The following is a 24,820-nucleotide window of genomic DNA, read 5'->3' on the forward strand; positions in this document are numbered from 1 at the left end:
CACACACACATACACATACACGCACTCTTGGCCAGCACCTGCGTCTCTCTGTGTAAGACGGCAGAATTTCTCTCTATAGGCAGCTATGCTATGCGTTTTACAACTCGGACAATAAAGTCGCAAAAGATATGTGAACGATTCATGTTACTTACACAGGCATATTCCGCATATGCATGAAAGACGTCCTGTAACGCATTGATTTAAAAAAAATACAGCAATGATTTCCCAACTGGAGTGTAACATCAAAAACAAATCAATCCAGGCTCACAAAGGTCTCATCTCACATCTTGTGCTTTATTCTGTCACCATAGAAAATAACTTAATCCGAGCATGAGAGAAAAAGAACAATAAAAATCTCTCCCGCGCACATGCGCTTCTCGTGTTACAAATACTTCATCGTATACACGCATAAACACACTAAAAGGCACAGAAACAGTTAAAGGAGCCGCATCCCATTTTCACTCGTTACAGACACGTGTTGACTGACTGACTGACTGACTGACTGTTTACACAAAACGCGCGTGCTTGTCAGGGCGTGACGTGAAGCCGATCGGCGTATCACAGCATATTATGATGATGACCAATCAGAGTCACTTGAGGGTGGGCCTTTTAGAGGAACTAGGAAATATGACAGTCGTTTTCATGTTAGCTGAGTAGCTGTGTATAATCAAAGTGAGATTTATGAAAAAATAACACGATTTCCTTCAAGTTAAACATGAGCACACATTGCTTTGCATCTTATTAACACAACCAAGCCTTAAAAATAACATTCTGGACCACCCCTTTAAGAACAATCAAATACTACAAGAAAAAAATATAGCCCAAGAACAAAAATAAGACAAAAAGCTGAATAGAAAAAAGACATAAATGTTTCAGGAAATTGTGTAGACATCATGGCTTTCCATCTCCTCTCACTTATTTGCCATAATTAAATTCCATAACATGCCAATTACATGTGATGCTGATATCAAGTGTTCGCACATACATACATACATACATACATACATACATACATACATACATACATACATACATACATACATACATACATACATACATTTGCCTTTATAATAGAAAATGTGAGCTAGACATCATGTATGACAGGTGCCGCAGTTAGATATGAGCTATATAGGAGACATATGTTCATATCATATGTACATATAGGACTTATATGTGGATATAAAGAAGCAATACAAGAGCACTATTATATGGCCTGTAAATGCACATATGCACCTCAATTTTGCCTATATGTGGCATATATACACATATATGCAACATATATAATATCATATATGCTGCATATATACTGCATATAGGTTTCATATATGCGCATATATATTCATATAGGTTCGTTATGTGGGGAAATGTATGGAAATAGCTTTGACTTGAATAGGCTTTCTGCATTTTGTTTTCAATAGAAACTGCAGTGTCAGAGCCATTTCTGGAGATGGAAGAAGCACCTGGTGAGTAACTAAACAAAAACAAATAGTGAAAAAAAAGAGTCCTCCCTTAAAATTAGGTGTACATTTGGACCTCAAACGTTCCCAGATTCTCAAAACACTTTTAATGGGTTACTTTCTATTGTGCCATAATTTGAAAATAAATTGTTATATGTTGTTTAAGCTTCATTATGATGATCACTAATGTCTTTTCTTAGTCTTCTTATGTACTTGCATAGCATACAGATTCCTCATTAGCCTGAATAATATGTAGATCTTTGGCGTTTACCATAGTGATGGTCCATGAATGTCTCTACTGCCCCCACGTGTTGCATAGCGTAAGTGCATGCTGTAAACTTTATTTGCTGAACTTTTTAAATACTTTTAAAAAGATTTTAAAACACACTGCAGTGCATTAGATGACCAAATTATGACACGTTTTACTCTCAAAAGAGCTTTAATGCCTGCATAACAAGTTAAATCCTTAATGTAAAACAAGTTTGTGATTCCTAAAAACTAGAACTTATTAATTTTCCTTCGGCTTAGTTCCTTTAATCATCAGAGGTCGCCACAGCTGAATGAAATGTCAACTTATACAGCATATGTTTTACACAGCGGATACACTTTCACCTTCAACCCAGTACTGGGAAACACCCATACACACTCACTCACACTCATACACTATAACCAATTTAGTTAATTCAATTCACTTATAGCTTATGTCTTTGGACTGTGGCTCACGGAGGAAATCCACGCCAACACGAGGAGAACATGCAAACTCCACACAGAAATGCCAACTGGCTCAGCTAGGACTCAAACCAGCGATCTTGCTGTGAGGTAACGGAGTTAAACACTGAGCCACCATGTCGCCCACACTAGGAATTAAAGTTCAAGTAAAAAAAAGAAGATTCTGGTATCATTTATTGCCTTTCTTGCTTTAAAGATGTTTTAAAGAATGTGGGCTTACCAAAAAGTTTCTTGCCCTTAATGCCTTTCATTGAAATTCTATCTACTATGGAAGTTAATGTGGATAAGTAATTAAGGCTTACTTATTTTTAATGTTTTATGCATGATCTTACAATAACAATATTTTCTTTTACTGATCATAACTTATACCATAAATATAATATATTACCTCTCAATTAAGAAGCAATATATTAATTTAAAACAGCATCAGAAAATGGGTGTCAGGGTTCTGCCACTCTGATCTTGTAAATTCTTGTTTTGGTGGCAGATCTTTGACGCTACTCATGTCTGGTCCTGTTTCTGTCTCTGTGTGCGCGCGCCGTCGTGGGTGTACGCAGAGTGTGCGCGCTCCTGCTTGACGTGGCCGCGTGCGCGCTCTGCGTCCCTCAGACGCGTGGGCTCTTGTACTCGTGTTTGTGTTTTCGTCTGTCAGCAGCATGGTGTTTCATTCCCAGCGTCTCAGCCTTGTTGGTTTCGGTTTTGGTCGGCGCTGGGATGAAGCATGCATGCTGCATATGTGAGCGCATGGTGAGTTTTCATTCATCGTGTGCTCGTGTCTTGCGTCTCTTGTCAAAGCACGTGGCTCGATGTTTACATTGTGGTCACGTGCTTTTGTCGTGTGCTTCAGTGTTGTGTTTGTTGTCATGAACATGCGGTTAATGAGTTCTCTCATTGGCTGCATGTTCTTGTTGTGTTATGTGAGCGCATGGCTTGTATTGTCTCTCTGTGTCATGCGCTCTCCCGTCTATTGTCCTGTCCCACCCTCCTTGTTAACCCATTATTAGTTAATTGTGTTCACCTGTTTGTGTGTTAATTTTCTACAGTTTATATACCCCTCACTTTTGCTGTCCTGTGTCAGTTCGTCATCACATTTCGTCGTTTGAAGTCTAGTCCTGTTGTGTTTCCAGTCCTCATCCTTGCCAGTCTGCTCAGTCCTGTTTGTATGTGTATGTATTTGTTTTGTTAATGTTTTCCCCCTCGGGGTAGTTTATTTTGCATTTTATTTTATTTTTATTATTTAATAAAATCCCATTTCCCTGCATTTGAGTCCTCGCTCCTTTTTCCCCATTTCCCATCACCAACCCTGACAGTACGAACTGACCAAAAAGAGGACTCAGCGGAAATGGGACTATTTCTGCGCCCAGCTTGCTCCCAGCAAGAAGGACCCATCGACCAACCCCCAGCCAGAGGACTGTCTCACAGGCAGAACCATCGCCCCTTTGGCATCTACGCCGAAGATCTTCTTGAGGCAGTCCGGGGGCTTGGGTTCAGTGAGACCACCCTCATCCACATCTTTCTGGCTGGATTGGATGAGCCATTCGATTGGGAGGAGCTGGGTGATATCAGGACATGGACGTTTTGGGAGGTGGTGGACTATTCCTGTCTGAGGATGGAGAGGGAGATCCTGGAGGGGGAATGGACCCCTCTCACCACCACCACCAGCACCATCTCCTGGTCCATGTCCAGCCCCCAAGGGTTAACCCGCACCCAAAAGCGGAGGCGGAAGAGAAAGGCCTCTTCTGCGAGGGTTGCTCCAGCCCCTGAGCGCCCTCCAGTGTCGGCTCCAGCCCCTGAGCGCCCTCCAGTGTCGGCTCCAGCCCCTGAGCGCCCTCCAGTGTCGGCTCCAGCCCCTGAGCGCCCTCCAGTGTCGGCTCCAGCCCCTGAGCGCCCTCCAGTGTCGGCTCCAGCCCCTGAGCGCCCTCCAGTGTCGGCTCCAGCCCCTGAGCGCCCTCCAGTGTCGGCTCCAGCCCCTGAGCGCCCTCCAGTGTCGGCTCCAGCCCCTGAGCGCCCTCCAGTGTCGGCTCCAGCCCCTGAGCGCCCTCCAGTGTCGGCTCCAGCCCCTGAGCGCCCTCCAGTGTCGGCTCCAGCCCCTGAGCGCCCTCCAGTGTCGGCTCCAGCCCCTGAGCGCCCTCCAGTGTCGGCTCCAGCCCCTGAGCGCCCTCCAGTGTCGGCTCCAGCCCCTGAGCGCCCTCCAGTGTCGGCTCCAGCCCCTGAGCGCCCTCCAGTGTCGGCTCCAGCCCCTGAGCGCCCTCCAGTGTCGCCTCCAGCCCCTGAGCGCCCTCCAGTGTCGGCTCCAGCCCCTGAGCGCCCTCCAGTGTCGGCTCCAGCCCCTGAGCGCCCTCCAGTGTCGGCTCCAGCCCCTGAGCGCCCTCCAGTGTCGGCTCCAGCCCCTGAGCGCCCTCCAGTGTCGGCTCCAGCCCCTGAGCGCCCTCCAGTGTCGGCTCCAGCCCCTGAGCGCCCTCCAGTGTCGGCTCCAGCCCCTGAGCGCCCTCCAGTGTCGGCTCCAGCCCCTGAGCGCCCTCCAGTGTCGGCTCCAGCCCCTGAGCGCCCTCCAGTGTCGGCTCCAGCCCCTGAGCGCCCTCCAGTGTCGGCTCCAGCCCCTGAGCGCCGCTCAGTGCCGGTCCCAGTCCGGCTCCTTGCCCTGCCGGCACCACCCAGACGTCTTTCCCTGCCGGCACCACCCAGACGTCTAGCCCTGCCGGCCCCACCCCGGCTCCTTTCCCTGCCGGCACCTACCAGACGTCTAACCCTGCCGGTCCCAGCCCGGCTCCTTGCCCTGCCGGCACCTACCAGACGTTTAGCCCTGCCGGCCCCATCCCGGCTCCTTGCCCTGCCGGCACCACCCAGACGTCTTTCCCTGCCGGCACCACCCAGACGTCTAGCCCTGCCGGCCCCAGCCCGGCTCCTTTCCCTGCCGGCACCTACCAGACGTTTAGCCCTGCCGGCCCCAGCCCTGCTTTTTGCCCTGCCGGCCCCAACCAGACGTCTTGCCCTGCCGGCCCCAGCCCGGCTCCTTGCCCTGCCGGCACCACCCAGACGTCTTTCCCTGCCGGCACCACCCAGACGTCTAGCCCTGCCGTCCCCAGTCCGGCTCCTTGCCCTGCCGGTCCCAGCCCGGCTCCTTGCCCTGCCGGCCCCCCACAGACCTCTGGTCTTGTTTCCCCTCATAGACACTCCCTGGGTCGTCCCTCCTGCCCCTCCCTGGTGTTCCTTTCCTCCACCCTGGACGGACCCTCCGGCTCCACCCTGGTTCCCTGCTAGGGCTCTCGACCCGCTGGACCCACCCTGGACAGTTCCTCCGGTCCCACCCTGGACTGATCCTCTCTTGTCTTGCCCTCCCATCCCTCCCTTGTTTGTCGTGTTGGGTCTGACTTGGCTCCCCTCCCTCCCCCCCTTCATGTCTTGCCTGTTCACCTCCCTGTCTTGTTTGTTGATGTTGCCTGTTTTGTTGTCTTGTGGTGTTTCTTGTCTGTCTTGTACCTTGTTGGATGTTCCCTTTAGGGACGCCAGGTGGCGTCCCTTTTGGGGGGGGTAGTGTCAGGGTTCTGCCACTCTGATCTTGTAAATTCTTGTTTTGGTGGCAGATCTTTGACGCTACTCATGTCTGGTCCTGTTTCTGTCTCTGTGTGCGCGCGCCGTCGTGGGTGTACGCAGAGTGTGCGCGCTCCTGCTTGACGTGGCCGCGTGCGCGCTCTGCGTCCCTCAGACGCGTGGGCTCTTGTACTCGTGTTTGTGTTTTCGTCTGTCAGCAGCATGGTGTTTCATTCCCAGCGTCTCAGTCTTGTTGGTTTCGGTTTTGGTCGGCGCTGGGATGAAGCATGCATGCTGCATATGTGAGCGCATGGTGAGTTTTCATTCATCGTGTGCTCGTGTCTTGCGTCTCTTGTCAAAGCACGTGGCTCGATGTTTACATTGTGGTCACGTGCTTTTGTCGTGTGCTTCAGTGTTGTGTTTGTTGTCATGAACATGCGGTTAATGAGTTCTCTCATTGGCTGCATGTTCTTGTGTTATGTGAGCGCATGGCTTGTATTGTCTCTCTGTGTCATGCGCTCTCCCGTCTATTGTCCTGTCCCACCCTCCTTGTTAACCCATTATTAGTTAATTGTGTTCACCTGTTTGTGTGTTAATTTTCTACAGTTTATATACCCCTCACTTTTGCTGTCCTGTGTCAGTTCGTCATCACATTTCGTCGTTTGAAGTCTAGTCCTGTTGTGTTTCCAGTCCTCATCCTTGCCAGTCTGCCCAGTCCTGTTTGTATGTGTATGTATTTGTTTTGTTAATGTTTTCCCCCTCGGGGTAGTTTATTTTGCATTTTATTTTATTTTTATTATTTAATAAAATCCCATTTCCCTGCATTTGAGTCCTCGCTCCTTTTTCCCCATTTCCCATCACCAACCCTGACAATGGGTGTACATTATGAAAAGAATCACAGGTCATTGAAATATACTGCATGAAATTGGAAATTGGTATTGCAATATATAGCCATTTTTATTCCTCTATGAAAATCGGGATGGGACATAACTTAAGTAGTCAAATGTAAAATAACACCGTGTAGTCCATACTGCATAAGTTAAATACACTTAATCTTAATTAATATTTGTTCAATTAAAGCTACAAAATTAAGGCACTCATTTTTTAACTCGCTTGGAATGTAACAGACCTTAAAATGTTGTTTAAACTTTGCAATTAACCCCTAAATCACATGCATTCTGAACTGTGGTTCCTGGTCAACAATGATCTCTACTGGACTATTGTGATGTGACAATTATGGATTTGCACATCACAATGTTGCTGCTGCAACAATAATGCGTGCATCCCTAATTAAAGTAGCTTTCTCTGTAAGATCGTAAGGTGTACTGGAGTCAGAGTTTGAGATCCTAATGCAGCGCTGAGCAAATGGCCAACAGTTATTGGTGATTTTAGCAGATTTCACTATAGGTGGATATAGGCTTGCTTTATGTCACTTTACTTCCCAGCGGGGTTGGAACCTACTGTTGAAAAATTGCCCTGCTAAAAAATCCAGCTTAAACCAGCCTAGGCTGGTTGGCTGGTTTTAGCTGGTCGACCAGGCTGGTTTTAGAGGGGTTTTGGCCACTTCCAGGCGGGTTTCCAGCCATTTCCAGCCTGGTCTTAGCTGGTCAGGCTGGAAAATGACCAGCTAAAACCAGCTTGACCAGCCTGGTTTAAGCTGGACCTAGCTGGTTTTGGCTGGGCTCCCAGCCTGCTAGGCTGGTCAAGATGGTTTTAGCTCATCATCTCCCAGCCTAACCAGCTAAGACCAGGCTGGAAATTGCTGGAAACCAGCCTGGAAGTGGCCAAAACCCCTCTAAAACCAGCCTGGTTGACCAGCTAAAACCAGCCAACCAGCCTAGGCTGGTTTAAGCTGGATTGTTCAACAGGGTGAGCAAAGCTTCGACTAATAGGATGCTGTGGTTGGTCAGTAACACACTGTATTATTTATTGCAGATTACTTAATCATATTTAGATGGGTTGAATGGAAAGTAAATGCACTATGGATGACTGTAAAGTTTCTCTTTTTGTTCTTTTTTAGCATATCTCTGGTTTGCCTGTGATTTTGGCTGGATCGATCATCCATCCTACTGTGGGTGGAGCCAAGATGGCGGAGAAGGAGCCGAATGGCATATAAACAACAATAGCAAACATGCCGATCACAAACTGCCTAGTCTGGACCACACGGGTAAGAATAATTGATTCATGCTTTAGACCAGCAGTTCTCAATCCTGATCCTCTAAAGCCCAACTCTGTACATTTTGGGCTCTGTTATACACCTGGCACAATTTTTTTTTCTATGCTAGTTTTAGCCCCTTGCAGATATAATTTTCATGTTCTGCTCCACATTACTTGAATAGCAATTAAATTTGAGCTCAGTTGTGCTCTAATGAGCATGCCGGTGTGAAAAGAAAGTTTGGTAAATGCATTGTTGGTCCATTGTTATTTTGAAGCAACTGTAATAGACAGCACTATTGACAAAAAAATTGTCTACAGTCAATGGTGCTGTTTTTGTTATTTAAAGAAATTGTTAGTGATCGGTGGTTCCACAAAGTGTACATGTTGCTTATTACACACACAGGAATCATCACAACTTACTCTTAAAGAGAATGGTAGATGAGACTCTGATAGGTTTAGTGCACAAAACACACCTGTTACCCGAATAAAGGCAACCCTTTTATAGCATGCTTTGGGTGCGTCAACCATTTTTCCAATCCTTAAAATACCAAAAGTAGATACAAACATGCCTTAAATCTACACCACCTGCACTGTGTATTGTAGATAATGCTCATAGATCATTAAATAGAGAAATTTGTATGTTTCTCTAACCATTTCAGAAGTTTGTTCCATTCGGCTGTAAGTGGACATCACTTAGACTGTAAGAATATCGGGACTGAGAACCACTGCATTAGACTAGCCTAAACTTTAGATTTATACATTTCTAAATGTACTTTCTTAATCCCTAAAAACCAACCCCAACTTTGAAAAAGTTAGGAAAAGTATTTAAATGCAGCATATATTGAATATGTATTTGTGTTAATTCTTTCCAACCTTTATTCAATTGACAAAAGTGCCAAAAAGGTGTCCAGTGTTTTTACTCACCAAATAATCTGTATTCTGTAAATGTACATATATTTTGTCGATGGAGCAAGTTGGGATGGATGAATTGAAGGCAAAATATATAACTCTGTACATTCCCAATATATGCCTCCATGCCAGTGGTTTCTTTGCACTTACAGTAGGCTACTTACTAATGCTGTTTGCACTGCTGCTCCACATACCGTGACAGACATTTTCTTTTTCACCTGTCACTCACAAAACTCTGAATGGTCCCTTTGGACTTTGAGCCAGAGAATTCTGTTTCCATTTTCAAAAAACTTTTGGCCTTTTTGTAGCCTCTGTCCCAAATTTTTTGGCATCTCTTGAAGCCATCAAAGTTTGTTGACATTTATAAAATTAGGAAGCACGGTGGCGCAGTGAGTAGCGCAATCACCTCCCAGCATGAAGGTTGCGCCCCGGCTGGATCAGTTGGCATTTCTGTGTGGAGTTTGCATGTTCTCCCCGTGTTCGATTGGGTTTCCTCCAGGTGCCTCCCCTACAAGTCCAAAAACATGTGGTACAGGTGAATTGGGTGAGCTAAAATAGTCAGTAGTGAATGAGAGTGTATAGATGTTTCCCAGTGATGGGTTCCTCTGCCTAAAACATATGCTGGATAAGTTGCCGGTTCATTCCACTGTGGCGACCCCAGATTAATAAAACGACTTAGCCAAAAATAAAATGAATTAATTAATTCATTTATTCATTCATACAATAAATGTAAGTTTGCCAGTGAAAACACTGGAAATATTTTCTTTTTTTTAAATAAAGGCATCATATTTATAAATTAGTTATTAAAATATCCTAAAATCACTAGTTAACAGTGTTATGTATTTTGCTGACTTATGTATTTACATTATCCCAAATGTTTCGATTAATGTTCAAATCCAGAGAAATAAGCAGTTTTAACTAGTGAGACGGAGAGTGTCTTAATTTTTATATTCTAATGATGTCACACACCCTCAAATCTGGTTTTATATAAATATAGCAAAACACCAAAAACACTTCAATATGTTGTGCATTTTTTAGACTGCACAGAGCAGCATTATAACAGAACCATAAACTGTATTTAGTTTGATAAAACATCACTGACTCTTCTACCCGTGATCAAAAGCAGAAGAACCAGAAGCAGTGGACTATGGCACAATATAAGCTCTGCTGCTTTTATGTTACGTCACATTCATCTCTCGTCAGCAATTGCTTCAATTCTCTCATTTTGGTTAGACAGCTTTTAGCCTTACTCTTCTTCACACTACCATGGCAATAAGTTTTGAATACTTTAGCTCATCCATGAACATGATTTCATCAGAAGGATGTAATGAAGACAACAACTCCCATGATTCCATACTCAGTCATGGAGTCATCAAACTAAACCTTTGTTTGTTGCGAATACGCACTCTCTATTGGGCGAAAATTATACAATGTGCCTTTAAATAAAACTTAAAGACAGTTAACAAAGATTATTCATTCATTCATTTTCCTTCGGCTTAGACTCTTTATTCATCAGGGGTTACCACAGTGGAACGAACCGCCAGCTTATCCAGCATGTTTTATGTTGTCTTTGGACTGTGGGGAAAACCGGAGCACCCAGTGGAAACCCACGCAAACACAGGGAGAACATGCAAACTCCACACAGAAATGCCAACTGACCCTGCTGGGACTCGAACCAGTGACCTTCTTGCTGTGAGGCAACAGTGTTAAACACTGAGCCACCGTGTCACCCACAAAAATAACTGATTTTCAATATTGTAATAAATGAAGAACACAAAGTGGTTGAATAAATGGATGCATTCAGGCGAATCAGAATCTGACTGCTCCTCTCCTCTGTTTTAGGGATGCCTAACAACTTCATTTACGCAGCTGCAAACACAAACACTCAAACAGAGATGGAGAGAACGGATGAGATGGAGACGGATGAAGAGCTGGAGAGGAAAGGAGGACGGGTGGCGAGACTGGCCAGCTCACAGGTCACTGCTCCAGATTCAGACCTATGCATGTCCTTTTGGTATCACTTCACTGAGAAGCACGCGGGAACGCTGAACATTAAGCAGAAGGTCGAGCATGAACAGGTGGATGAGGAACGAGAGATTCTGATCCGCTTGCTGAACGGCCAGACCAAAAGCAGATGGAGGGAAGGAAGAGTTCTGCTTCCCAGCGCAGACACACCGTACCAGGTACTGACTCTGATTTATGTGTCAAATCTCATGATTTAAACATAATACTCAAGATTAAAGTCTACTTAGAATGCACAGCCTGTTAAAGTCTGCATGAACTTGCAGCTGCGATCATTTCTTTTTCACATTGTGATGCAGTTCCTAGAGAAACAGAATATTAAATGAGAAAACAGTGGGCGTGGCTTATTTACTATTGCGATGTGATTGGATGTAGTAAAGTTGGCATTTCATTCAGAAAGATCTGGAAAATGGTTTTGGGAGATTTATTACAACCTAACAGACACCTCCTCCTTGCCATATCTGTTTGTAGACAGTTGGAGGGGTGTGGTTATGTAAGCCACACCCAATTCCTCAGACAGATGTAGTTCGAGAATTTAACTGAAAACAGAAGGAAGTGCATTTTTAAATTAAAGATTAAAAAGGCAAACTACACTCACCGGCCACTTTATTAGGTACACCTAACTAGTACCAGGTTGGACCCCCTTTTACCTTAAGAACTTTCTTAATCCTTTGTGGCATAGATTCAGTAAGGTACTGGAAATGTTCCTCTGAAATTTTGGATTATATTGACATGATAGCATCAAACAATTGCTACAGATTTTCACAGCCCCAAAATCAGCCGATGCATATACAGTACATGCAGACTGTTCTGGTGATGAATTTACATCCCTGGGACTGTATGTGTACCCTCAATGCTTAAAAACTGGGATTTACTTTGAGGGTAATGTTCTTGTGTGTGTTAGGTGATCATTGAGGCTCAAGTGAATCCTACACACTCTGGCTACATCTCCCTGGATGACATAAAGATATTGGAAGTGAATCCTGAAGATTGCAAAGGTATGACTATATGACTAAAAACTAGCATTCTATACATTAATAATCAGTTGTAAATAATAGTCAATGAATCATAATTGGATCACAGCAGTAATCACCCACTCTCTGTTAGCCTTATAAGGTTATTCCAATCCAAAAATGAACAGTTTTGTCATGTTTACTCATCGTCAACGTTCAATCGTCTTTTATGTTCTAAAGCAGAGATGCCTAAACTAGGGCCCGCAGGCCAAAGTTGGCCCATGGTAACCTTTGATTTGGCCCGCCAAACATTCAGAGAAGAGATGGACGAATGATGGGGAAGGTTAGGGCGAATCCCTCAAACAGAGATCGTCATTCCTAAATTTACAAAACCTTTTTTGTTTGTTTAATTGTTGAGCTACAAAAAAAAATGAACTAAATGTTTCAATTAAATGTGAATTCATGAGATTTTTTTAAAGGGTCATGAAACATAAAAACACTTTTTTTTAATAGATGTTGACAGATATATGTCTGTATGTGTGGCACGTTGCTAAAAAAAAAAAAAAACCTATTAGGACACATATATTTTACTATTAAGAAAAAATGTTTTTTTTTTTTGTAAATAAAAAAAAACTCCATTGTGTTATAAATGAGATTGTTTATGCTTTTTTTGTAAGTACAACATTACAAAAAAGCCAAATTTGTATATATAATTATTAATACTATAAAATTTTTAAATATTATTAAATTACGAATTATCGTGGCATTTTTAATGTAAGACAGTTTGGTATATTTAGCTTTGGCTCACTGTCCTCAATAATGTTTGGTTTTTGGCCCTTCATAAGAAAAAGAGTGGGCAACCCTGTTCTAAAGGGACAAAACACAGTAAAAGTTTATAAAATCATGAAGATGGGGGGGGGGGGGTCGATGGCTAAATTACTATTTTTGGACCTTTACCTTATTTAATGAGCTTGGAGATTAATCGCACAACACATATATACAAAACATTTCTGAAATCATTTTTTTTACCTCCAGAATAACCATATTAGTATAGTCTACTGTATATGCCGGAGTTTCTCTCTTTGATTAAGTGTGTGTGTTTGTGTTTTAGATCCAGAGAATACAGAAGATGATGAAGATGAAGTTGAGGAAATCGGTAAGGGAACAAAAACACATTATATTGTGGAAACTTTATAAGACTTCATTTACTTGACAAACTAAATTTGAGGTTTGAACTTTTTATAGAATAAATTTAAAGCAAAATGTGTTTGACCAGTATATTTGAATCCAAAAAACTGCTTATGACAAAAATGTACTAATTGACCGTATACAATCTGTATACAGCTGGGATTTTTTTTTTTTGGAGTTTGTGCTGTGATAAAAAATCATTTGAGAAACCGATTCTGCATCAATTCAGAGATTTTGAAAAAAAATGCATCATTATTCTCTCGTTATATCATCTTTTACCAGCAGATGATACTGTATGCTTTACAAACAAAATACCACTGGAACCTAAAATAATCATTAATTAAGCTTTCAGGATATTGATCATTTTTATTTATGATGTGCTGTTTTTAAACTCAAAGCGCTACAAGATATACAAGTAAAAATGCAACCCAAGACAGAATTACAAGCTTACATAAAATCCCAGTAACAAACCAAAAGTCACACCACAATAATCATTCATTCATTCATTCATTCATTCATTTTCTTTTCAGCTTAGTCCCTTTATTAATCAGGGGTCGCCACAGCGGAATGAACCACCAACTTATTCAGCACATGTTTTACGCAGCGGATACCCTTCCATTTGCAACCCAGTACTGGGAAACATCCATACACACTCATACACTACAACCAATTTAGTTTAATCAATTCACCTATACCGCATGTCTTTGGATTGTGGGGGAAGCCAGAGCACCCGGAGGAACATGCAAACTCCACACAGAAATGCCTACTGACCCAGCCAGGACTCAAACTAGTGACCTACTTGTTGTGAGGCGACAGTGCTGACTGCTGAGCCACCATGTCGCCCTTCGTAATAATCAATAAAACAATAAATAAGCAAAAGATTTCAAATTGCATAAAAGTGATAGTGACTTTATTAAAAGGTTTAAGTGAACTGCTAGAGTTCGTAGTGTTCATAAGCTGTGTTCACATTAATCTTGTGACATAAAAAGCACTTTACATCATGACTAATTAAATGAATGTTGTCATTATCATGAGTGCTTGAGTGTACAGTTAAAAACTAGCAAGAGCGCCATCTGCTGCTAAAAACAAGACATTCTAAAGAGTATCGAGGGCTGTTTCTCAATATGCGTTCTTCAGCATTCTTGCGTCCTCGTGTTCTCGTGTAACATCATCATCAACAAGTTCAGTTCCAATACTCTGCAAGAATGGAGGAAAGTTCTGATGTGTTCTTGATATCGAGGGCGCAGACTTGAGTGCAAAACTCACTCGCGAAGTCCAAGAAGTCATTGCGGCCGATTAAAGGAGGTGGGAAGGGCAGAATTTAATATACATTTATTATTACAGTTCAGAGATGTAACTTATTTGTCTCAGGGATATAAATAAATGTAAATAGAGAAATAAATTATTTGTCGATTTATAGAAAAATCTGTTTTGTTTGTATTGTGCAACATATATTTTAATATATGTTAACAATATAAACAATAAACAATAAGTCATTGTATGAATGCTGTAATGTTTAAATCATTTTCCATTGAAAGTGCAGAAGAACACAGCATCTCATTTCTTAGGATGCGTTCTCTCTATTTGCAGTCTCCCAAGATCGTTCTTCCGAGGTAACTTGGAAAGACTGGTCTCCACAAGAACGCAAGTCCATTCTCAGCGCTCATGAAATTGCGAAACAGCCAAGTACCTTAAAAGCTAGTCATTTCACTCAGCAGCTATCTTTTAAATGCCTCTCGGTTAGTATGCTCAGGCATTCTGTCTGAATGGGGAAACATCAAATTCTACAAAACTGTTTGCCAAGCTGACGATCACATTACATATTCAGAAATCATCAATGAGGTTAAACAACAACCGTCTTATAAGTTTTGTTTCTAAATGTCTGAATCAAACAAAATCTGCATATTTTCAGGTTATCCGAGCTAATGCGCATGCGCACTTGAAAAGTATGAGATCACGACACCAACCTCATGTATGGCCGTTCTACACATTAGCCCCTTTCACACAGTGATACCGGTAAATTTCTGGAAAATTTCCGGAACGACTTTACCGGTATATTCAAAAAAGCGCTGTTCACACAGGCGAGGACGTTACGGAAATTTTCCGGAAAAGAGCATTCACACATCCATTCCAAAATACCGGTAAATTCTGACATCATTCACCACAAATGAGCTTTAAACGGCTGCGCTTGTATTTGTAAACATTTGACTAAATTACAAACTCTGTGGATGATCAATATTGTGAACAACTTTCGCAGGATCACTTTCTCATGTCGAGATGTTCATAATATGTGCGTGCTCACAGGCTGTTTTAAAGGCACATGCAAACCTTAAAGGTAAACAAACAACGGCTTATCATAAGCATCTCATCGATGATTATTTACACAGTTGGCATTAAGAAGAACAGATAAACTTGATCTGACTAACTTCTAGCAGCTAAATGTGTCTGGAAAAATATTCAAAGGTTTTTATTCTCACAAACCGTGCGGACGTAAATGCGTCTGACTGTTGTGATTGGCTAAAGCAGACGTCTCACGTCAGCACGTTCTAGACGTGCACGCGCTTATTACAGTAATCTTCCTTCTGCATTCACACAGCGCAGCATTCCGGCAAATTGCCGGTAATGTTACAACTTCTCTTTCCGGAAAATAGCCAGAACGAATTTACCGGTATTTTCAAAAAGGGCCTGTTCACACATACAACCTTTCCGGAAAATTGCCGGTAATTTTCCGGAAAGGTCTGTACGTGTGAAAGGGGCTATTATCATCCTCTAGATCGGGGTGCCCAAACTTTTTCGTATGAAGGGCCAAAAACCAAATATCATTGAGAGCCATGGGCTGAAAATAAATATACCAAACTATATTACATTAAAGTTGCCATGGGTAATTTCCTAATTTATTTAATAAGATTTAAAAATAAACAGAAAACATTACTTTAAATTGTATGAAGTAATGCTGTATACCTTTTTAAATACAATAAAAACATAAGCAATCAGATTAATAACAGTGGAATTTAACGCTGAATACACAATGCCTTTGCCTTGATTTGATTTGCTCTCCAAATTCAGGTGACAGCATGTACATTTTAACAAAATCTGATTAATTTACACCATTTAATTGAAACATTTCATTTCAGTTAGCTTTTAAAAATAAAACAAACAAAGAGTTGCATTAAATTTGAATTGACAATCTTGAAACATCCCCATCATTCTCCCTCTCTTCTCAGATAGGATGGCAGGCCAAATCAAAGGTTACCATGGGCCAACTTGGTCCGCGGTCCCTAGTTTAGGCATTACTGCTGTAGATAATAATCATCGGATCGCGCTGGTCTTCGGAAGTAATTCGCAACTTGGTCTTGATGGTGAATCCCCTCCAGAAATGACAGCGATTTTGTTTACAAGCTTGTGGGCGTTTGAGTAGTTGTTGTCATGCGCATTTGACAGGATGGACTATACCTCACGTTCGTTCATACAGATTACAAAACCAAAAAACTTCAAGTTTTCTAGTTTAGCAGTGTAGTGTACTTTCATTTAAAAGTAGAGATTTTAAGCTTTATGTGGATATATTTCTTATGTCTCTGAAGCAAGTATTCACTGAGATTCTAGTGTGTTTGTTAGTCGTAAAAGAACACATCTGGTCCGAGCTTCTCCCCCAAGAAACGTCAGTCTATAGTGATTGCTGATTGGCTCCTGTACTAGTAGACGGGGCTTCATCCGCCATATTACCTGTTACACTTTTCCCAATAAAAAGCTATACGAGTGACATGTCTTTGCGTTGTATAGTCTACGAGAGAATAGCGATGGATTTTGAAAGCCTCACAATTGATGCAGAATCCAATTGTGGAAAATTACATGATTTGCTCAGATCCTGCTTTCTCCCTCTCTCTAGTGAACTGTGAGGGCACTGACAACACCATGTGGAGTTTTGGACGCGGCTCCATGTTAAAGAGCCTGGACCCCATCCTGATCACCATCATCGTGATGAGCGCAGTGGGAGTCCTGCTGGGCGCCGTGTGCGGGGTACTTTTCTACTGCGCCTGCGCTCACACCACCAACAGAAACCTCTCCGCCCTGGAGAACTACAACTTTGAGCTGGTCGACGGAGTCAAGCTAAAGAAAGAAAAACTCAGCGCACAGAAATCGTACACAGAAGCATGAGGACTACCAGACCAACAGGAAACATTTGTTAGAGGAACGTTTCTAGATTGCTGTCGTAACGTCTCTCAAGGTCAAGACTGAGCGGTTTTCTCAGGACGTGCAGTAAGAGGAACTGACCTCTAGAGGGTGCCGTGTATAGATTGTACAGCCAGACGATGATTGTTTTTCTTGTTTGTTCATTTGTACATTTGTTGCTGGTGATGAGACCAAGACGAAACAAAAACAGTTGGATTTTTTTAGTTGAATTCTTCAAGCCCCTTTCGCAGAGCTGTACGCCACTGGATTTTCAGTGTTCTAGTGCTTGTTTATGTTTGGAGATGTGTTTGTTAAGTTGGTAACTCACACTTCATCCCAATGGTGCCTTTAAACGTGTTTTTGTTGCCTTTTCACACATTTGAGCACAAACTGTTGATAGACGTGGGCCAATGCTGAGCAGAGGTCGATGCTTTTCTCACTTGAACTAGTTAACCTTGGATTACTCTATATACCCTGGGTAAACGTAATCCAGGGGGCTGTACAATGAAGCCAGATTAGCTAGTTAGTTATGTTGCAGTTTATTTGCACCAACTCAGGGTTTTAGCTAAAATACCATGGCAAGAATGATAAAGTTGAGCTGCCTTTATGTTACCTAAAACTCAAGATAGGTGCAAACTAAACTGAAACTTAACTGGCTAGTCGGCTAATCCAGGTTCGTGGTACAGGCCCCTGGGTCATCTCTCTTTGCGCTGCTTATAATTTACCCAGAGTTAACTACTAATCCTGGTTATTCAAGCACTGAGGTTTCACACTGTACAATCCTTAACCCTGGGTTAACCTCATTTAATCGAGTCAGTAGCTATGTTTCCATTCACTTAATTTTATGCTAATTTTTGATAAGAACATAAAAACAGTTGATGGAAATGCCAAGATGCGCTTAAATTTTGAAAATGCGCATAACAGAGTAGGATAAACTTTTTATTCGATAAGAAAAGATGCACATAAACTACGATGAAAACACTTTTACTGAACAAATTCCATTATGTGCATTAAAAAACGTCATGTGATTTTGTTATAAGAGATCATGTGATGATAAAAATGTGTGTGAATGGAAAAAACCAACAGGCTGAGAACATTGTAAAACATCTAAAAATTGTTGTTTTGGTCATTATAAAATGCTTTAACCATTTCTGTATTAGTGTCATTATATTATTAATGAACTCCAGAATTGTCAAGAGCGTCTGCGTTCTGCGTCTCACGCCTTTGAACACCACCATGTGTTCATTGCGTATTGGTGTTTGTCTTCTGATGCGCAAGTAATTTATTAAATAAAGAAAAGATTCAAGAAGCTTCTCCTACCGCAGTAAATTCCATTTTTGTCTTTTGATATTTGGCACCAGTTAATCAGGAAGTGACAATTTTGTTTTCTTCGACTCGTTGGATGGAAACGCTGCTTTATTCTCAAATATTTTATGTGATATTCCAGTTTTGCACTTAAACTTAATTTGCATCTTTGGATGGAAACATAGCTAGTGCTACTGATTGGACAAACACTGCATGCGACATGTTTGCAAAAGGCTCTGGCTTTGTGCATCTTCATATTCATATTGCAAACTGATAAAGTTAAAAGTTAAATGGTCTCTTTATCACTCCAAATGATAAATTTTCCTCCACAATTTGGCATCATCCTTTGCTTCAAATGCTAAAACAATGGAATGTTTCTGTCAGAACAGTTAAATGCATGTGAATATGATGCACATGATTGGCTGTTGGTTTCTAAGCAGCTAAACGTGACATTGAAACAGCGTTTTTCATTAAACATATTTGAAGTCACAACACAAAAGGGAGTAGAGAGAGGGGAAGGATCAGCAAAGGACCTCAAGCCGGGAATCGAACTCGGGTCGCTGTGAGCACGTCTGCGCTATATGTCAGTGCACAGTACCAATAGGCTATTGGTGCTGACCCATCCATCTATTTTTGTGTGCATTTTGGATATCCGCACAAAAAACGCCAACATGCGCATCAAATTTGAAAATGTGCATAAAGTTAAATGGCAGAACTGTTGAATGCATGTGAATATGATGCACGTGGTTAGCTGTTAGTTTCTAAGCAGCTAACCGTAACATTGTAACAGCATTTTTCATTGCACACATTTGACGTCACAACACAAAAGGGATTTGTGGAGCAGGGTTTGTAACGTCCTGTAAAAAAAACCCAGGGTTAAAAACAGTGTTTAGAACAGCAATAACCCAGAATTAAAAGTGTGAAAAGCCTTAAAGATAAATCTAATTGAGTGCTGCAGGGATGACTGATTTTATTGGCCAAAACTTGGAAATGGGTTAGCGTTTTAGTACTTAAAAACACATGACCTCTGTGTACAAAAATGTCAAATATGGAGCAATCGCTCGCTTTTATCAACGAGTAATCATCTGGTTTTATCCTGCCCCTTTTTGCAGCTCCGTACGACAGAATTTTGCAAACACAAACTCTAGTGTGACCACGGCATTAGTATGTTGGAGTTGGGTTGGAACTAAACTGTGCAGGACTGCGACCCTCCGGGAACTGAGTTTGACACACCTGTCTTAAAGGGACAGTTCACACAAAATGGAAATTCTGTTAATAATTACTCACCCTCATGTGGTTCCAGACCCATACGACCATCTATACGGTTAAACCTCAAGTGAAATATGTACTGTTTTGGCAGTGTTCTTGGTTCCTAACTGAACTTTTAATGTTTGCCCTTGCTGTCCTCCTCTCAGGAAGGTCAGAGAGCTCCCTTACTTCATCCAAAACTTCTTAAAGGAATTGTTTGCCCAAAACGTAAAATTCTTTCATCGCTTACTTACGCTTAACTTGTCATAAACCTGTTTTGGTTGATTTTAAAAGAAGATATTTTGAAAACCAGTGACCGTTGACTTACATAATATGTGTTTTTCCAACTATGAAAGTCAATACCAGTTTCTAACATTATTGAAAATGACTTGTTATTGTTTACAACAGAAAAAAAGAGCATCGTAAAGGTTTTTAAACCTCTTGAGGGCAAGTAAATAGTGAGTATATTTTCATTTTTGGGTGAACTATCACTTTAATTTGTGTTCTAAAGATAAACAAAGGTCTTATGGGTTTGGAATGCCATGTGGGTGAGATATTCATGACAGAATTGTCATTTTGGGGTGAATTAACTCTTTAAACGCACACGACTGTCATCTGTTTTTTTTTTTCTTTCTTCCTACAATTGTATTTAGGTTTTTCTAAGTTGCTTTATTATTTGAAGAGGAACAAAACATTAGTTGGTCACAGAGTTTATTTCTTGCAATACTCCTAAAGCTAACTTCTGGTTCAGCCAGTAAATATCCATCATCCCTGCAGCTCTCTATAGATCTGGACAGGTCGGATGTACACATGACAATGTTAAGTAGTTAGAAACAGAATCTTACCACTTTATTTGATCCATCCTCTGTATTATGTCAAGAAACATGTCAGAAGACATTTCAGCTGCCCATCTGTAAAACTTGTGTTGTGTCGAGTGACATCCTACTTCAGAATGGCATCACAACGTCTGCGGGCCATCTGTGAAATTAGTGTTTTCCAGAACAATCAGGAGACTCACTCTGGGAACGCCTGGGAATGGAAGCGGAGACAAAGCAAATGAAGCGTCTAAGAGCGCTAATGAACAAGCTTCTCCCCAAGGAAATGCATTACATTTGAAGGATGCAAAAGGCACAAACTGATCTGTGCTGTATAGCATTGGCAGGACGACCTAAGAAAGAGTGAACGCAAGTGCTGACAAAGGCATCATGGTCTGTTTCACACTTCAGAATTGCAGTTTGTTTTTCAGCCGCTGGAAATGGAGATGCCAGAAACTGTTCTCCCACTTAAATGAACCAACGTATGTCATTTTGCACTGAGAATTATATTTAATGAAAGATTTAGATAGTAATAAAAGTGTTAACTACTTTAAATTGTAAGAGAAGTCCAACTGTCGGTGTAACAGCTCCCTTTTTTTAACGCTATTTAAAACGAAATGGTATTTTTCTTAATTGTTATAGTTGTGACGCTCGTCTGAGAGATTATCGCAAACAAAAAATATTTCAGTTTCAATTTTTAGATGTTATGAAGTTCAGTCTGTCTGGTGGCTGTTTTGTATTCACATTGCTGTGATGAAAAGACTGAAGACTAATGTCCCATCTGCATCAACTAATTCAACCAATCAGCGATGCGCTAACAAATTTGACCAATCCGATTCATGAGTTTCTCAATAACATTCCAAAGAGTGAAGTTAAGAGTGAAGTTAATAAAGTTTTTATAAAGATTTTGTTGGAAATAACTGTTCTTAAGTGTCTTTATATAGGGAAACTGTTATTTGTTTTTGAATATTTATTGCTCTTACTTATAGCTTAGATATAGCCAGATACTTATAGCTCCCTAACTCCACATTAATAACAGCATGTCAAAAACCTTGGCTACAAAAATATATATAAATAATTTATAATAGTGATATTTTGAACATATTAAGCAAACTGCTGTGATATTAACCGGGAGTAGCTGCAATATTCCCCAAATGATTTATTTATTAGTAGTTAATTGTTCAATCTAGCAATAAACAAAATACAACTTATTAATTTTCATTCATTATTCATTTCACTTCGGCTTAGTCCCTTATTTAGCAGGGGTCGCCACAGCGGAATGAACCTCCAACTATTCTGGCATATGTCACTGTGCCACTTAATTAATTTTGAAATGAACTTTTGTTTGTGTATTTTCAACATTTACTAATATATTATTAACTTAAAAAGTTGTATTGATTATAGTATTTATTATATCTGAGTGACATGAACTAACAGTAAAGTGCAAACCTCTGGTATTAACTAACATTAACTACTGGGACCTTATTGAAAGTGTGATCAGAACACCTAGCTTTACCTCCCACAGTTCCGTTTTTACAATGAAAGAAGCTATTTAACATTTTATATAGGACAATCTGCCCTCAGTTAGAGTTCATCATTCAGTTAATTTATATGTTCAAGACATGACATTCATAAAGGGATAGTTCACCCAAAAACAAAAATTTGCTGTTAATTTACCCCGGGGTGACCTTGTTCTTTAGCTCAAAGATGGTTTTTTTTTTTGCTGAAACCATGGTGCTTGGTTATTTATTGTCAATGAGTCAAAAAATTTAAGCAAAACATTACTCGTGACTGTAGTCTTGACAACACAGTGATGAATTGTTAACAGAATAAGTTTGTGCACGAAACTAAATATTGTACTGCTGGAAAAAGTGATTATTTGAATCAACTGTCCCCGTTATGTTCATTGAAGTCCAAAATTATTTATACCGGGCTTTACTATGTCTAACAGTGTTTGTAAACTTGTTGACGCTCTTAACTTGTTTACACTCCTACTGCCTTTGCTTAACGCATGCTTGCATAAATGTAACATTGTAAACAAAAACTAAAAAATCATGATATCAATAATAACTTTATTAATTTAAAGCTAAAATTAACATTTACAGTGTGCAGCATTCCTATGTATTAAATTAAATCATTCATGGCCTTTGGAAGCCATTACAGTAAAGCATTTTCCATCCCAAAATATAAATTGTCTTGCATTTGCCATGATTCTCACACCATTCAAGGTGGTTATATTTTTTTACGGAGCCTAAGGGAAACCCCTGCTGATGGGTCCTAGAATATTTTGGGAACATGCTGTACGTGTGTGGTTCTGGGCAAAAATCATTTTACTTTTTTAAATAAGATGACATTAACCACGCTTTTCATATGTTGCTAGACTCCCGGGAAAACGGCAGTATTGGCATGTATGGTGGCGACCGAAAAGAAAATGAATGAATGAATGAACGTTTGTGGTTCCGGCCTAACTTGTTACCTTCTATAACGGCCGTACATCGTCTCGTGCCAACAACAGCCTAGCAACATATGAAAAGCGTGGTTAACTTCGTCTTATTTTAAAAAGTAAAATGATTTTTTTTAAATAAACTGACCCTGAAACAGCTGTGAGGGTCTCCAAAATCAAACAGAAATGCAGCAGTCATGTTATTTCATTTGTCTGCCACAAGATGGCGCTGCTATCATTTGAACAGGGCGGCTGTTCTTAATCATTTACACTAGAGGACATTTATTCCCCATTTCCAAACTAAATATCCCTTTCCAAGTTAATCCATAATAACACGCAGCTTTCTTCTAGTGAAACCGGCTCACATTAAAGCCTTCAGCGTAGCATTTATTTTGCTGACACAGGGAAGGCAGGCAGAATGTGTATTGTTTTTGTACTGCAATGTTGACGTTTGTTACGGGTTGTCGTGGTGTCGTCATGGTAACGCGTTTGCTTACATTTGAGGCAACTTGGGAGGGAACGTGATGTGGTTTCACGTTCAAACCGTTTCTTCAACACTTCTGCTTGCCAACCACAAAAGTGCATTTGTGTTTGCTGTCAATTTAAGTCATATCATAGTGTGTGTGACTACTGTGCCACTTCCTCAAAGATGCCGCGGATAAACCACACAACACAGAAAGAAAAGAATTCAGCTTATCTGACCTGTTGGGATATATATATATATATATATATATATATATATATATATATATATATATATATATATATATATATATATATATGATAGTTACGTTATTTTACGTTGAGATATATATATATATATATATATATATATATATATATATATATATATATATATATATATATATATATATATATATATATATATATATATATATATATAATTTCCCTGCGGAAAAACAGCTTAAACCAGCCAAAGCTGGTTGCTTGGTAGCTGAAAATGACCAGCTAAAACCATCTAGCAGGCTGGTTAAGCTGGTTTTAATTAGGTTAATTAACATTAATATATTGCTGACGTATTCTTCATCCTGTTGAATATAAATATTCCTGTTTGAATATGCATCCGTCCTTCTTGGTCCCACCATGGGTACCTTGATTTCAAAGTCACATCCAAAACACGGCACAAATGCAAATCAATGTCAACTCAAAACCTTGACATCCATTTGACATGTACACATTGATGTCCTTTTGACCACAAAAAAAATATCCATACAAAAAGTATTAAATCCTAAAAGCTAAAAGTTAGCTGCAAATTTACACAGATTTTTTTACATTTTATGTAAAATCGACTTACATTTATTTAAATCGATTTACATGTTTTATGTGTATGTTTACATGTTTTATCAAGGTTTCTGCTGGGTTAGTTTTTGCAGTTTTAATTTGTAATCATTTTAGGTGTGTTTATGCAAACCCCGGATTTGGAATTATTATATTTCACCCTCATTTCTTTTCCTGAATTTATTTAGTAATTACACTCAGGGCCTTCGGGACAAAAATGACCCACTGATTAAAAATGCAATATTTCATCTGTAATTTTCACTTAGGCTTCCATTTTACTGGGAGGTTTTCAAAACTGTCACATTTTTACATTTAGTGTTGATTTTTTTTAAGTGTGACCTGCAGGGCAAATACACGTCCTTTTTCTGTTTTCTAGATTGGGGGCCAAATAAATAAAATCTGTCATTTTAATTATGCATGTATCGGTATGCATATGGGCGGAGCAGTGGCACAGTAGGTAGTGCTGTCGCCTCACAGCAAGAAGGTCGCTGGGTCGCTGGTTCGAGCCTTGGCTAGGTCAGTTGGCGTTTCTGTGTGGAGTTTGCATGTTCTCCCTGCGTTCGCGTGGGTCTAAGCCGACAAGAAAATTAATGA

At 40.6% G+C, this 24,820-nt stretch overlaps 2 protein-coding genes across 3 annotated transcripts in view; both read left to right on the top strand.

The window, feature by feature from the left end:
- Positions 1-18,422, top strand: part of nrp1b (neuropilin 1b) — a 63,635-nt gene extending 45,213 nt beyond the window's left edge. Inside the window, 6 exon segments of one of the 2 annotated variants that reach the window (NM_205674.1) lie at positions 1,419-1,463; positions 7,738-7,884; positions 10,626-10,966; positions 11,710-11,803; positions 12,870-12,914; positions 16,833-18,422. In NM_205674.1, coding sequence (NP_991237.1) covers positions 1,419-1,463; positions 7,738-7,884; positions 10,626-10,966; positions 11,710-11,803; positions 12,870-12,914; positions 16,833-17,101 — 941 coding nt within the window. In that variant the 3' untranslated portion in view covers positions 17,102-18,422. 2 annotated transcript variants of the gene reach the window in all.
- LOC147846472 (uncharacterized) overlaps positions 1-24,820 on the top strand; it is a 563,173-nt gene that overhangs the window by 76,293 nt on the left and 462,060 nt on the right. The window lies entirely within an intron of this gene.

The sequence above is a fragment of the Danio rerio genome, chromosome 2, assembly GCF_052040795.2.
Source record: "Danio rerio strain M-AB ecotype USA chromosome 2, GRCz13ab, whole genome shotgun sequence".
Lineage (NCBI taxonomy): Eukaryota > Metazoa > Chordata > Actinopteri > Cypriniformes > Danionidae > Danio > Danio rerio.